Consider the following 15,947-nt stretch of genomic DNA (forward strand, 5'->3'; position numbering starts at 1 on the left):
TGAAGTCCACATTAAGTGGATGAAAGCGCTTAATGTTTTCTTGTGTTTCTATGGTCGAATAAAGGAGTTGCTTTCACCACCGGTTATCATTTATTGTGCAGCCGTTTATACTCCAGCATTTCGTTTTTGACTTTTCTGGTGTTGCTTGGCTGGCGTATTTGTTCGAATGTGGATATGTTAGTCTTTTCAGATAAAGTGCCTTACTAAGTTCCCTAGCAAAATCCTCAAAATGTGGTATTTTTTTCACCTTCCTCAACACCTCATGGTGAGTTGTCTATTGCCTGACAGCCAACAAGGATTTTGCTATGACTTGATAGTGGAAGTAGCCTTGTTTTACTTCATGGATCATGTCAGAAACCTTCTAACAATGGGCACTGTGTTCCTGTTTTGGGATTTCTTAGAAAATTTCAACAGCACTGACCAACAGCTAATTCTAAAAAGTTGTTAAGTTGCATCTTACATTCATCTGCTACCTTCTGGTTTGAGACTTACTTAAGCAGAAAACAAAGAGTTAATGACAATTAGTTGTACCCTCTCATAGAGCTGTAGTCAGCGATGCTCTGTGGGGTTCAATTTGGGGTAATTTGCTATTTTCAATCTTTGTGAATAACAGTGGATCCATTGCAGACCAGCATGCCTTACTTAATATGCAGGTGATTTTTCAGTCCTGTGTGTCAGACAAATTCACAAAGAAGTTAAAACATCAAATAAAGACCGAATTTGTCTCAGTAAATGTTTGTCTGCAGAACTCTAGCATCATACTGAATACAGTAAATGAAACAGAATACTAAACATGAAATCATCTTAACCACTTATTTGTTAACCTTCTGAGATTGCCCGGACAGGGACCATTTTCAGTAAGTCAGTCCGTAGCAAACAGTACTAAATTATATCGAAGTCCAGGCAGTTAATCGGCTAGTTCAGAATTCAGCTTAGTACAGAACTATCCTTAACATTTTCCTTTTGTGTTTCCCTTGTTGGCTGTCAGGCAATAGACTACTCATGCTAAGGTGTTGAGGAAGGTGAAAAAGGTACCACGGTTTTAGGATTTTGTTAGTGGTCTTAATAAGGCACTGCATCTGAAAAGTCTAACATATCCAGGTTGTATATATGTTACAGTTACTGATGGAATGACTAAATCCTGACAAGTACTTTTTGATGATAATTATTAAAGACTTTTTTTGTGTGATACGAATTAATAACTGCTTTAAGTTGTGAAATGATGTACCCTAACTAATCTGCGGTGAAGTTTTGCAGCAAGTAAAGATAGAATAAAGTACTATAAAATTAAATTGATCTGATAGCAGTTAGTGAAGTTTATAGAACTAGTCAGGAACGGAGCAGTAACAGTACACAGTTTGGTCACACTGATTTGCAGGACAGAATAGCCATTGTCCTTTAAATATATTACTGGCTTATTTATTTTAAAATATTTGTTAAATGGAACCATTTTCAGCCATGACCCATACAACAAGAGGATAACACTGCAGCAGTTTGGAGTTAGGTGCTCTGGCTGTAATTTTAGGATTGTATTGTCTACATTTTAAATACCATAATCGTAACTTTTCTGTCATATCAAAATGAAGTAGATAATAATCAGCTCAACTGGCATAGAGCAGTTGAGCCTTGGCAATGGCCTCGGTGACCGAATATAATTTAGCATCTTCAGCACTTGACAAAGCCTGCAGGGGAGGATGGGTATTCCCAATCTGGGAGTGAAGGGGTAAACAGGGACCTTCCAGAGCCAGAGTCCCTTGAAAGAGGGCCAACACTGCAACTGACAGTGCCAAGGGGTTGGCATTTGCCCACCATTCCACTTCAGTGACTGCTGCTCCTGTATTGTGCAACTCTAGCAAGTTTTAAATACCACAAATGTTTTTATATATTAAAAAGAAAAAACAAGCCAAGCTCCTCATTGAGGGTTGTATTTGCGGTCCTGTTTTTCACATATGAATAATGATAATCGGCAAATAACACCACCGTGCATCTATTTAAATGCGCAAAGGGCAAGTAAGTGGCACAAGTTTTAGAACTTCTCAGCCCTGCAGTGGAATGCCCACAGCAGTTTCACACACCTGAAGTTGAGTAAAAATGAGTAGAGACCGCTGTAGTTATATGCAGAATAATTTGTATATATGTTATTTCACAAACAAAATCGAGCATTTTGGCACAAAACCTGCGCAGATCTCTTGAGATTTTCCCATGTGCACATTATATGCATTGAATGCCATTGGCCTGCAGCTTATCCAAACTATTTTAAGGGTTTTATCTAGTTATTGTAAAGTGTGCCATTGTATGGGCCCCTGGTTTGGTTTTAATGAGGTTGGAAGGGAGGGGATAGGAAAGCTGGAACTAAGGGAGAGATGACAAGGGCAATGTAAAAGTTGTGTTTCTACTTTTGGTTACCGGTTTTCAAATTTGGCGCAATGTAAAAGGAACACATTAAGAAGATTGTGGTGGGGGTGTTGGGATAGGAGGTGCCCTATGTTTTTTTTAAGCTGGGGAACGAGTAAAGGCAGGGTGGAGGAGGGAGGGTTATGGAAGAGTTAAGGAACTTTTAAGGATACAAACATTAAAGGTAATACAGGAATACTATGGTGAGCTGACGTTTTGGGGGGGGGGGCAAGACATACAGATAGCAGACAGTTACAAAGGAGGATGAGGAAATCTGTGAGACAGCCACCACTTGGTACCAGGGAACCTCCAGTTATCCACCTTCCCTGATGGTGTGTGTGGGGGGGTGGAGGCCTTTGTTGACTCAGTGGATGGAGCTGATTGGGTCAGCAAGTCTTCTGCCCACTGGAGGAGAGAATGAAATGAGTGCAGCTGCCTCTTCTCGCCCCTCTCAGCTGCAGCCTCTGCCAGGTCCTCAAGCTCATGATGCTGGATTAAAGGGCTACCTTTGAACTGGTGAGCCCACAAGGGTGAACCCATTGCCCCCACCATGTGAAAACATCCCTAGGCAGGAAGAGGGAGACGGAGAGCTTTCCTGCATCTAGATCTGCAGCTGAGCTGCCCCAGGTGCTTCTGACACTGCAAAAAAAAAAATTAAATAAATAAAGGGGAGGGGGGAGGGAGAGAATAATGGAGGAAAGAACTGGACTTAAGTGTTAGGAAGCAAATGAGTTTAATAACAGAAAATTAAGCATTTCATCAATGCATCAGAAAGTACCATTAAGCAATGTTTATTTTGTAGGTACAGATGCAATTAATGAATTCAGACTTAAGAGTTTTGTTTGATTTGAGTTGTGAAATGACATATCCTAGCTAATCTGCAGTCAAGTGTTGCAGAAGTAAATAGTTAAAAAATAAAAATCTGTTTCACTGACTGGTAATGTTTTCAGTAGCAAAGAAGGCCCTATTGACCTTGTACATTGTCTTCCACCTTACCGATTCAATATAATACATTTACGTTAGCAGTACTGCTTTTATATACTGGCAGTTTATGGATTCTCTATAATAATATGACAGAATGAAATGTGGCATTTCGTTAGTCAATGATAACATTGTTTTTAATTGGCACTATATGATTGTCACTGTTGAATTGACATCCCCAATCCCATATGCAAAAAATGGAAACCAGTTTTGTGGATGAATGGATACTTATATTTTGTTTAGTATTTGTCATATTTACAAGTGCATTACACCAGCCGGGCCATTCTCTGCAGGTGCTGCTCACAAGTGTGGGTGATTTCCTTCAAGCCTGTTGAGTTATGAAAAAGAAATAGGATGAGCAAGCAACTTCCATTTCCTCCTATGTGTGTGTACATTCTGGCTAAATGCAATGCAGTGTTTCCAGCTTATTTTATCTTTATTAATAATGGTTAATTTGTCATACCTCCCACCCCTTCCATGTTTACTTTTCAAAAGTAGTCCAGTATCTTGTTCTGAGGATATGCAATATGTTACTATGTAAATTTATGACTGGCCGCATGGGAGTAATTACTGTAAAACTGAGATTGTATCCGTCTTAGAAAATGATTGCATTGTATGCGTTCGATGCATGAAGGATATGGCGATCATCTTCACTTTTTAAAGAGTGTGCTGAATATTTCTGAGTTGATGCATTTGGTGACAACATGGTGTCTGAGGATGATGAGTTACCTATTGATATGTCTGTTTCTGAAAGACATTGTACAATGGCACCCTCTGCAGTTGCAGGAAAGGGCACAGTCTTGCAGGAGTGCTAACCTTGCAGACAGTTTCAAAGTAACAGTCTATGGCACAAGGAATTATTGCCATTGATGTTCAGGTGTGTGTGTGTGTGTGTGTGTGTGTGTGTGTGTGTGTGTGTGTGTGTGTGTGTGTGTGTGTGTGTGTGTGTGTGTGTGTGTGTGTGTGTGTATATAAATGGCATTAGTCATATGTTATTATATTGACATTATGTTATTAAGCATGGCCTAAAGCATATCAGTTTGCATGAATGTAAACCTAATGAATATTATGCAGTTCAAAAACTTTCAGCAGAACTCCTTCCCCCTAGTATTGATGTGATTCCTTGGTGTATATAGCTATTGCTGAAGTAGCGGAAAACTCTGGAAATCCCTCAATACCTTACCAGTTAATTTTTTTTTGTTTACTTATTTTAATTTCATCGCCTATTACATGGAAACTCACTTCTGCAGTAAACATGGATGGTAAAGGTGTGTGTGTGTGTGTGTGTGTGTGTGTGTGTGTGTGTGTGTGTGTGTGTGTGTGTGTGTGTGTGTGTGTGTATATATATATATATATATATATATATATATATATATATATATATATATATATCTATATATAAAAATATATATATATATATATATATCTATATATAAAATCTGTATGGATCTCCTTCAGTAGACCGAACGTTCACTTACCCGACATTCAGATAGCTGAGACGAAAAGGCCGACAACCGCAGAACACCGACTTCCCACTCCAGTTAAGTAACCGCTTGGCCATCCTGAACAAAATAGCAAAACTGAAGGAATGTAAGTCCACCCATGTGGAGGGGCTTTGCCCCCTACACCCCCCCCAACTAAATATACCAAATCCAAGATTGCTCTGCCACAGGGGTAAGGGGCAAAAGTTCAACAGGGTGGCCATGCGGCCACAACAACAACAGTCCCAGCCCTACAAATCTATAAAGCAGAGAGCACAACAGTTTAAAAATAACAGAAGAATAAATACTTTCTATATAATTTGGGAAGTTCCTGTCAAGCCTCCACTTCCCAAGCGTTAAGCTAACTAGAGCTTTAGTCCCCACAGGTCATCCATGCAGTGCCTGCACTGTTACCCCATCCTGGTGATTCCCTTGGCTGACAGTAACTTCTCATCAATGTAATGTGAGGCAACCAGTTTTATAAGTACTCTATGATGGGAGCCCAGTTGGTGTTCCCCGAAGTAGTCATGATGGAGATGAAGCATTATCTTGCTTGTTTTCACACATCATTGCAGTACTTTCCAGCGAACACGGGTAGCAACCTCCATTCTCTTGAATGACCTTGGAAAATAAGTGCCAGTTTTGGAAGGAACAAGATGGTTTCCTGTGAATCATGCTTACAATGTGATTTCTGCAATGCAGTTTCTCACAAAGTAGCTTGATGCATGTATCCATGCAGTTCTCCAGAGTGAGCTTACAGCCATGAGATCTTAGATGTGAACAGAGGCTGTAGGCAGTATAGGCATCCTAACAGCATTTGTCTACATGCCATGCAAACCCTTGTAAGCATGATTAGTCCTGGAGGAGGCCAAGTCATACATGTTCTGAAAGATATAATGCATATTTAGACAGCATTATTAAGAGAAATGGCAGCATTATTTTGGATATATAGGCAGAATGAAGAGGCACAAGTGTGTTGTAAGCTGTATTTTCTCTAGCTTCTTAATTTATGTGGAAGGGTACACATCATTTTCATTGCAAAAGGCTAGAAATAAGAATGTAGGTGCTTGCATGTGATTTGGGTGAGGATAGTATGTCAGCAAGGCATGGTACTGTAGTAGGACCATATAACTGGTGGTTATTAACATGACACCAAGTCTTACTTGTACACATGCTGTATTTTTTTCCATGTCTGATCCTTCAGCTGTCCTACAGCATACCCTCTCAGCAATCCCTGTGATTATTGCATGGTCTGTGATATTGGCCTCCCCTTTGCTGATAGCCGTCATTTTACCTGTCTTAATAATATGCAATCAGTAGCTCTGTGTAATGTGTTCACAGATGTCTGCTTGTCTGGAGGATGAAGTGGACAGCAGAGGCTGGACTCTTTCAGCCCTGCTGAAAATGATATCCTTCCAGAAGCACTAAAACACATGTGTAGCGCCATATGGGAGGAGAGGGTCCTGATCAGTCTTTATGTAACCAGATGTGGTAGACAGTGTTCCATGACATAAATGCTGTCAGGGTGGGGAAGGCAGCAGTCTCCTATAACAGTAATGTTGTAAGCATGTTACTGGAATGCTTCACAATGCCAAGGCAAATGCATGTTCCATAAAAGATGAGATCTTGGCTGCGGGGGGCGGGGCAGACCACTTGGAAGGAACTAGCTGGTAAAGGAAAATAAATTATTGGTGTTAATGTTGGGAATGCTTGCTCTGGGATTTTCCTTGAATGAGTGGATACTGATGCTGGGATGAAACCAGCTTCACATGTCTTGGTGGATAATGCACCAAGTTAATACCTTTTATACCAAATTTCTGTACAGTTGCAGTGTACATAGATGCTATAGGTTGCCTTGTGTGCACAACATTAGTGTACATGTACTTTAGAGACATTGTTGTCACACAGGCACCTGTGTTCAGTCCAGTGTGCCTTTTGCAGTTTATTCACAAGGCAAAGCACTGGTGTGGTGACACCTGCAGAGACTGGGGTGCAAAAGCAGCTTGATATTGACACCTGTGCTGGAGCTGGGAAATATGACAAGACACAGATACCGGAGTCAGTCTGATGACACAGTAGCACTTTCTGTCTCCATCTTGGGTGTGGATATTCTGTCAATATAGGCCAAATGAGTAGCCTCACCCACACCAGGAAATGTTGCTGTACAGCATATGTGATCATCATCTGTAGTGGAGAAGATCCTCCCATGGCTGCTACAATCAGCAATACTCCATGTGCAGCAGGGCTAGCAAAGTTGCACACTTTGTGAAGTGGGTATGCCTACCACTGCCCAGCCTCCCAGGAGCACCTGAGGCCATCACTTGCCACAAGTTGCCCCTTACATGCATGCATCACTGTGGGTTTAACATCAGATGTGAAGCAGTCTCATCCAAATACAATCAGCTACCATCCAGTCCAGCATGGACCTCATTGCTGTGTTATGTGGCATCCATGAGGATATGGAACAGGGACACCATAATGATTAGTCTCCTGTAGTAAACATCCTTCCATGTCTATCTGTATGCTGAGCATCACCAGTACCACTTTTATCTCCCTCACTGACAGTGTTGTCTAAGTTTGGGAGATGGCACATACTGTGAGAAACCATGTAAAGGTCCTGCACAGGGTACACTGTCCACACTTGCAGGTGGACGTTTCATACTCCATCACTCAGCATGGGAGACCACAACCTTTGCTCCTCAAAGTGATATAGCTGCAGTCACATGCTGTTAGCTGCAGTCATACTGTTCATTTTGGGAACAAGATCAGGTACATAGTGGCACACCCGGCACATCCCAGAAAGAAACTGAGTATGGCGCACAAAATGCTTCCCCTTGGGATGTCTGCTTCCACAGTGTTAAGGTAGGATCCCACTCTTTCAGAGGAAACAGTAGTATATATAGAATACCCACCACCTCAAGTCCCCCATCTCCGAATGCTGTGATATGCCTCACACTCTCAGACATGTCACTGTGTCCCTATCCACCTGTACATATGATGGCAACTGTGGTGTACTGAGCTGCATAGCTTGATGTTTATACTGTATGCATAATGTTTGCCCTGTGTAATCTTGCACTGAAACTATGCTAATCTGGGTCCGTACATCCCATTGCTGCTTTACCTGTTTTGCTGTTTACTGTGCCCTACTGGTTGTTGCTATTCCATCGCACACCATTCAGACAATGATGTTGTTGCACCTTCCATGCTAGTCGTGTATGTGTGTATCTGGGGACTAACTGTGCCACTATCGTGGAGCTGGCCTACTTGTCTCTTCACCAGGCATATTATGCACCATGCAATTTGCTATGAGTATCCTGCAGGCTGTATCATATTGGAACACCCCCCCCCCCACACACACACACACACACACAAACAGGCTTTGAGTAGGCAGAATGTATGTTCTATGCTTATACATGCCTGTGTATAAACAGTGTTGAACTACATTTCAGCCATAATCTGTGGGCTCTGTATCAGGTCATCGGCCAGGGCTCCAGTGGCTGTCTGGTATCCAACATTACCTGCATGGGGAGTGGGGGGTTATATGGACACACTAGAACATTAGCCATATAGTTTCACATTGGTTACAATGCCTGCAATTACCAACTAGACAAATTATGCGGTCAGCTTGAATTGGTTATAATCCAATGAGATTGCATACTACCTAGCAATCACAGAATGACAGCCCTTTGTGTTCATAATCCTTTGAAGTTGTGGGCCATGTGGGGGGCTTTATTGCTAAATGAGTGCAATCTATGGCACTCCTTACATTAAAAAGGTGGTATATACAAGGCATGCATGTAACTAACTCTTTTGTGAGTTGCTAAGAAACCATATATGATATTCTGCATGTAGAAGCCTTATATTGAGGAAGTTGAGTATTCTAAAGGCAGAGACTTATGAAATAACATGCATTTCTCTAATATGCATACTTTCTTCTCCACAGGTATGGGAAAGCCATGCACTCCACTTAATTCCATGTGTAGGTGGCATATGCAAGCCAAGACCTGTCTGGTACCCTGACTGACTCTAAAGTGATCAGTAATCTCTTGATTAGTGAAATTACTAAGCAAATAACTGACACTGCCAGTTACTCTGGTGCTGGCAGGTACCACGTGCATACTTTTGAGAACTGACAGCACTAGGGGCTATAGCATGCCACTTCTTCATGACTGCTGTGACTTCAAGCATTTTTGCAACATACAACAATGATGTTTTTTGCTGTGCTTTTTTTATAGGTAGACTCAGATAGTTATGCAATTTTCTCTCACTTTAAATTAGGACTGTGCTCACTTTGCATACATTTTAATATCAATAGGACCTCATTGTGCTACCCATTTCATTTGCATGCCATACAGAGACTTGCATACATTTTCCATTGTCCTTTTGAGCTCCCTGTCCTGGAGTGAAACATGGTACTCTGAATCAGCACTGACCTTGTTTGTGCATTGCCATTTCCTGCACAAGTGCAATCTGTGTAGTGTAAAGCTTTCATGTGAATACTGGCCTTCATTTCTGCACACTTGTAAACATTTATTACTTGTACTGAATTACGTACATTTAACAGAAGTGGGGTAGTTCTTTTAGGTATCATGGGTGTACACTAGTGTTGTATATACAGGCAGATATTAGCACATTTATGACTGCCCCTGTACACTGTACTTAATGAACAGCAATACAAAAATTATTAACTGAGAGCATGATGTCAGGTGAGTGTAAGCAGTTACATAATTATGGCCTCTTATGACAGGTTTATTATTTTTTGTGCACTCGATTATCTGTCTTGAAATGTATCTACTAGGTAGAAGACTTGTATCAGAAAAAAATATACTTGTCCCACTTCTCAACCAGGGCAGTTAGCAAACTGGTTTGTTTCAAACTTGTGTTGCATAGCTAATCCTTAAATTAGCATTGATTGTTTCTTGAAAATGTTGTTGCTGTGTGAAGAAGTTATTGTGTTTAGTAGAATGACTTCACTGTGCAATTTAGTCAGTACACTTTTCATCTGTTGTGAATCTAATCATGCCTTGAGGACAGTATTTTATTCTCTCACTTGTTTTCAGAAGTTTCTTTTTCATTTAGACGTTTTTTGTTTTTTTTGAAAGTCTTGAAAGAATCCTTGGAGAAAAGAGGTGTAATGGGACAGCTGAAGGCAAGAATCCGAGCTGAAATTTTCAGTGCCCTTGATGATCAAAATGAACCACGACCAGTGCTATCCCATGAAAACCTTCTCATAAATGAACTAATTCTTGAATACTTGGAGTACAACAAATATAAATACACAGCTTCTGTTCTTAAAGCAGGTGAGGGTCTCTATCTGTCATGGCATTCTTATAGGTAACACACTAGCTAAGATATTTATCTCAGTGCTGCAGAGTCTGTGGTTGAGTTCTGACCTTGTTTGTGTGGTTCTGTGATTTCTTCCCAAAATATGCTGGTTAATTTACTGCTATAAATTGTTTATGTATATCATATGTACTCCTTGAGAGCACTCTACTTTGATGCTCGAAGATTAAAAGACTATGAGTTCTATTCCCACACCAGATACTTGTATTCATTTTCCAGTACTGACACTGCAGTCCAATATAAGGGGAATGCTGTATTTCTGAGTGCATAGGATCACAGGGTGTTACTAGGCTAATGACCCTGAGAGCCTTTTTAAGCCTAGTCATGCTCCCCAAGTGTATCAATGGGTAACAGTATCCTTTGCATAGTTTGGGCAATGGAGGTCCAGCATTTACAGAATGTCTCTGTCTATTAGAGACATTTGTGCCAGGCCAGGGTTAAATTTCCTATTCCCTATCCAGTCGTCTAAGTTCTGTTTGAATAGAGCTAGGGATTAACTCTGCTTCATATGAATGAGAAGCTTGTTCCAAAGAAGGAGCAGTCTTTGAGACACACGCCTATCCCTTCAACATGTCCTATTTATGTTGAAGACGAAGTTCAGGTCCTTAGACCAGGTATTTCTGATACTGTTGGAACTGATGTTGTCCATTTCATTATTCCTCACTATAAGGTCTTAGGATCCGGCATTAGATTTGATCCAGCCATTCCAAAGACTGTTGCTTTAAGTCTCAAGCTCCTCCCACTCCCACAATGCCCTGCACAAGCCCCAACTCCCCAGACCTCATTTACCGCCTTCCTGGATAGATCCGATTGCCAGAGTCTCGAGATTCTTTCTAAGATAAGTTAAACTTTTTGTCTAATTTGATCTAGTTTCTTCAAACTATTTGTTCTAATCTTCTATTCTACGACCACAACCAAAAAAAACACACTGATAAAAAAAAACAAAAAACCCAGTGGTGCTCTCACAAAAATAAGTCCCTTTCTCTGGCCAGGTCTTTCCATTCTTTGGTTTCTTTTAGGTCTTCCAGGCTTTCCTGCTTCGAGATGGACAGGATGATGTGGAGTTTGGTCAAGGCTCAGGTTGAGATGGGACTTTTACAATTTCTGACAGATCTTGGATCCGTGAGAATCCTGTCACCTTTTATACCAGCTCCTCTTCTGATCCGACCACTTGCTTTGGAACCCCAGGATACGGATACCTTGAGAGAGATGTCAGTAGAGCCAAGGATGGTACTTTCCGCGACTCAGTTTTCCAGCCTGACTTGGCTCCAAGGCTGTCAGAGCAGGGTGGGTACCGGGCCCGAGATGTCGATGCCAACACTGTGGGATGGTTTTGTCTCTGATTTGGACAGATCCATCTCTTTCCCTTGGGGCTTTGGCCTTCCACATTTCTGGGCTGTTGTTGTCTAGAGGCCATGAATCCGGAGTAATCTCTTCCATTTCTCCTGGAACTGTTTCAGTCTTCAGGAGGGAGGGAGAGAGATGCCCTGGTTTGTCAGCCTTCCAGGTGGCAGAGAAGGCATTCTCTAGGCCTAGAGATTCATCCCCCCCCCCCGTGATCCTAGGCAGTCTTCTTTTGATCTGATCCCAGTCATCCTGTCCACAGCTTATTCAGGACGTCCTCCAGCACACCTTTCTACAGGGGGCCCCTACCTCTTCCAAGTCCTTCCCTGACTATTCCACAGAGGGGGTACCTTGGAAGAGGACATGCAAGAGGAAGCACATAGATTCCCCATTGGAGTCCTTGAATCCCTGACTTAGAATACTGATTACAGTGAGGGAGAAGGATCTCTTAGGTCTCCACCCAACAACATCTCCTTCGGAGAAATCCTAGAGATCCTGAAATGAAAGTGTGGAAGGTCTTTACAAACTCCTCCTTCTGCGGAATCTGTATTTCTGGAGGCTTTAGGGATGGGCCCATCTACCTCCTGGGTCACCCCACCAGCAGATGAACTTATCGATCTAGTCTCCGCTGGGCTTGGAAGGAGCCAGATACTGTGAAACCCATCCCCAAACAGACCGACAAGTTTCTCAGCCCCCTGGTGGACCAACCTCATTGGAGCAAGGGTATTCCAGTGATGCCATTATAGTGTCAGTGGCCACCAAAAAGGAGCTGGCAGAACAGAGCTCCTCTGTCAACCCCCCCCCCGAACAAGGAGTCTCAGGTGCTGGACAGACACAGAAAGTGCATCTACACCTCAGCAACCTTTGTGCTGAGAGCGCGTGACTTCTTGGCACACTTCACGCATCTTAAAAGGGACTTGGTCAAGGAATTCACCAACTCTTGAGTGCATGTCAGAGGAGGACCTCACCAAAGTGTCTCCCAACTGTCAACTCTTACTTCACTGTCTAATTCTTTGATGAGGTTGATCTCCATTGTTGTGGAAGGGACCTCTCGAGCAGCTGGGTCAGGCATAGCCCTTAGTAGACATGCTTGCTTGTGGTTTTGTGGAACCATTTAAGGCATCTTTCACCAATGCCCCCTTTGATGGAGCTTCCTTAAGGAAACACTCACCCGCAGTGAGCAAGAGGGAAAAACACTGTCAGTTTATATGTGAAGAAGTCAAAGTTCCGCATGGTGAAGGTTCTGTCCATTCTGCCATTGCTGCACCAGGACGATTGGATGTGCTCAATAGATCTCCAGGATGTGTGCTATCATATAAAGATTGACAGGTGCTCCAGGAGATATCTGCGCTTCCGGCTGGGGGCCAATCATTATCACTTCAGAGCACTACCCTTTGGACTCACCGCAGCCCCCAGGGTGTTTACCAAATGTATGTCAGTAGTGGCAGCTCACCTGAGACTGCAAGGATTCCAGATATTTCTGTATTTAGTCACACTGGTGGGAAAAGACTTCAGAGTCTAGTACTGCTCAAAACATAAATGTATTACTTAAAAAAAAAAAAATCATAAAACAACAATAGCGGCTAAGTGCTTTCATCCTCTGGTAACTGGACTTCATCGGAACACTTACCCATAAGTCAAGAAGCCTTTTCATACATCATACTAAATTAATTGATTACAGAATATTTAAATTAGTAAAATTTCCTCAGAATGCCAGCATAAACAGCTACAATGTTGTCAACCATACTGGTAAAAACATGTAACGACTGCAAAGAAATAATATACCACAATACGCAGTGCACTTAAAAGATTACTGCAGCTAAAATTAAAAACATTTTTGTCCGCTTTTTATATAATACTCTTAACTAAAAATGTTTTCATGCCCTATGTGACACATATCCAGTGTGTAGCTGGGTCTATATTAGAACATCGAATTTTCAAAACTTCGAATGTTCTAATATTGAACCCTATTCAGTGAAAGCTGAAAATATCGAAGAAACAGAAAACCGAATTTTCTCCTAGGGAAAGAATTTGGTTGTCCATTTTTGTTGCTTCAGTATCTTCAGCACTATGGTGGAAAGTTACGGGTCGGGTTCAGATAAGTGTGCGATTGAGTGCGGGTGAGGGTAGTTAGGGTTAGGATGCGGGTTAGGTATGTGTGCGATTGTGTGGACGTGAGGGTTAGGGCAGGTTAGGTGAGTTAGGGTTAGGGTGAGGGTTAGGTATGTGTGCGATTGTTTGGACGTGAGGGTTAGGGAGGGTTAGGTGAGTTAGGGCGCGAGTCAGGTAAGTGTGTGATTGTGTGGACGTGAGGGTTAGGGCGGGGTACGTGCTAGGGTTAGGGCACGGGTGAGGTGAGTGTGCGATAGTGACAGACCTTAGGGTTTGGGTTAAGGTAAGTGGATAGTTAATGGTGTATGTATAGTTTAGTGTAGGGTTAGGTATAAGAAATTAGGTGTATGTGTGTGGATTGCTGTTTGTTTGGTGTGCTTGTATTGTGTGTATGTGTTTTGGAACAGAAAAATTTTTCCCTAGGAAAAAATTTGCTGTTCTGTATGTTCGATGTTTTTAGCTTTCGCCGAATAGGATTCGATATTAGAACATTCGAAGATCTGAAACTTCGATGTTCTAATATAGACCCTGTGTACCCTATGGCATCAATGCATAATTACCCAAAATAATATCCAGCTTTGAGTTTTAGTATGCTGGAAATTGAAGCATTTTCATTTAAACCTGGTGGCTGGGTGGCATTGGTCCTAAGTTACCATTTAATTTCTAAAAATTCTAAGAAGTTATCACTTGGTCCCCCCCCCCCGCTAACCTAAGTTAACTTGCTCAGTAATGCAAAACTTCAACTGTTGCGTGGGGTTGGATTTAATTTGCTTATATAGGGCGTTGTTTTCATCTTTCTTCTTGATGTCGTATATATGTTGATATATCCTTTGCCTGCATTTACATTTAGTTTTCCCTATGTAGAATACTGTGCAAAGTGTGCATAACCCTAAATAAATAATGCCCTTGTTGGAACATGTAAACCTGCCACTGGATTTTATGTACCCAAAGCCATGTATATTAAAGGAAGAACCTTCCATAACATACTTGCATTGATTGCAGCTTCCACACTTGACCATTCTCTCCTTATTTTCACATCTTCCCATTCTTTCCAGTATCAATTTAATACTAGGAGCTTTTTTGTATATCACTACTGTTTTTTTCCCACTGCGCTAAGGTGGTCCAGGTTGACTTCAAAGATAGTCCAATTTTTTTCTAAAAATCTCTCTTAAGTCATTATATTCATTAGTGTAAGTCAACACCATTCCGTTGTTGAATTGATTACTACTTGTTCCCTGTATTTTTGCCCATTCTATCACTAGGGGTAATGAGTGTAGCATTAGGCCTTCCTAATAATGGAATAAAGAGCCCTGAGGACCTCTTCCTACAGACTTCATCAAAGACTTTTTTCAAAAACAATTCTGGGTATCCCCTCCGTACAAACATACCTTTAAGTGTTTCTAATTCCACCTGGAAGTCATCATCTCCTGACACCATTCTTGCTAATCTCATACATTGCCCCTTTACAATCGACATTTTTTGGTGTAGTGGATGCATACTCTCAAAGTGTAACAGAGAGTTGGAATAACTAGGTTTCCTGTATGTAGTTGAATCAAATCCTCTCTTAATATAATTTTTGGTAAGTGTTATATCCATAAAATGTACAGTGTCCCCCTGAATATCCATGGTGAATTTCAAGAAATCTGTAGTAGTATGCAAATAGTCAAAAACCATATCCAATTTATCTACAGTGTCAATCCAGAAAAAAAAAAAACATATCATCTAGAAAATGTACATAGAATGTCCAACAGTCCTTAAATTCTGAATTAAGCACATAGTTCCATTCCCAGTAGGAAAGGACCATGTTTGTAAACATGAGGGCACAAGCTGCCCCCATTGCTACTCCTGTCTTCTGCCAAGACTACTGGCCCTCAAACGTTAAGAAGTTGCTTTCTAAGACTACTTCATTGAGTTCCCTAAGCATATCCAGCTTTCTTTGGCCCAGTGTAGTGTTGTGCCTTTGGTAGTCATAAAACCAGTCTGTACGTGTTCTATGCGAATAACAGAGAAGAGATCCTGCACATCGATAGTAACAAATATAATCTCTTCCCTAAACAAATCATTGGTTATTCTGCTGAGGAAATCCCAAGAGTCTCTTAACAGGACAGGGTTTGTTTTTAACACAGTTTTTGTATAAAAATCAATGTATTTTGCAATACACAAGGTTTTTGATGCCTTAGCGTCAACTGTAGGATGAAATGGAGGATCTATGACATTTTTATGAACCTTTGGGATCCCTAATATTGTGTGGATCTTGGGGGTTACATATGTTAAGGAAATTGTGTTCTTCCA

The 15,947-nt window shown here is 41.4% G+C and overlaps 1 protein-coding gene across 3 annotated transcripts in view; it reads left to right on the top strand.

Annotated features, from left to right (window-relative positions):
• The window catches only part of CEP20 (centrosomal protein 20), a 115,710-nt gene that overhangs the window by 12,791 nt on the left and 86,972 nt on the right, over positions 1-15,947 (top strand). For 2 of the 3 annotated variants that reach the window (XM_044089160.1, XM_044089161.1), the window contains exon 2: positions 9,959-10,156. In XM_044089160.1, coding sequence (XP_043945095.1) covers positions 9,959-10,156 — 198 coding nt within the window. Of the gene's footprint in view, positions 1-9,935; positions 10,157-15,947 lie in introns of all 3 variants that reach the window. The other variant, XM_044089162.1, reaches the window with a different exon arrangement.

The sequence above is a fragment of the Protopterus annectens genome, chromosome 12.part0 (assembly GCF_019279795.1).
Source record: "Protopterus annectens isolate FY-2018-M chromosome 12.part0, PAN1.0, whole genome shotgun sequence".
NCBI classification, from domain to species: Eukaryota; Metazoa; Chordata; order Ceratodontiformes; family Protopteridae; genus Protopterus; species Protopterus annectens.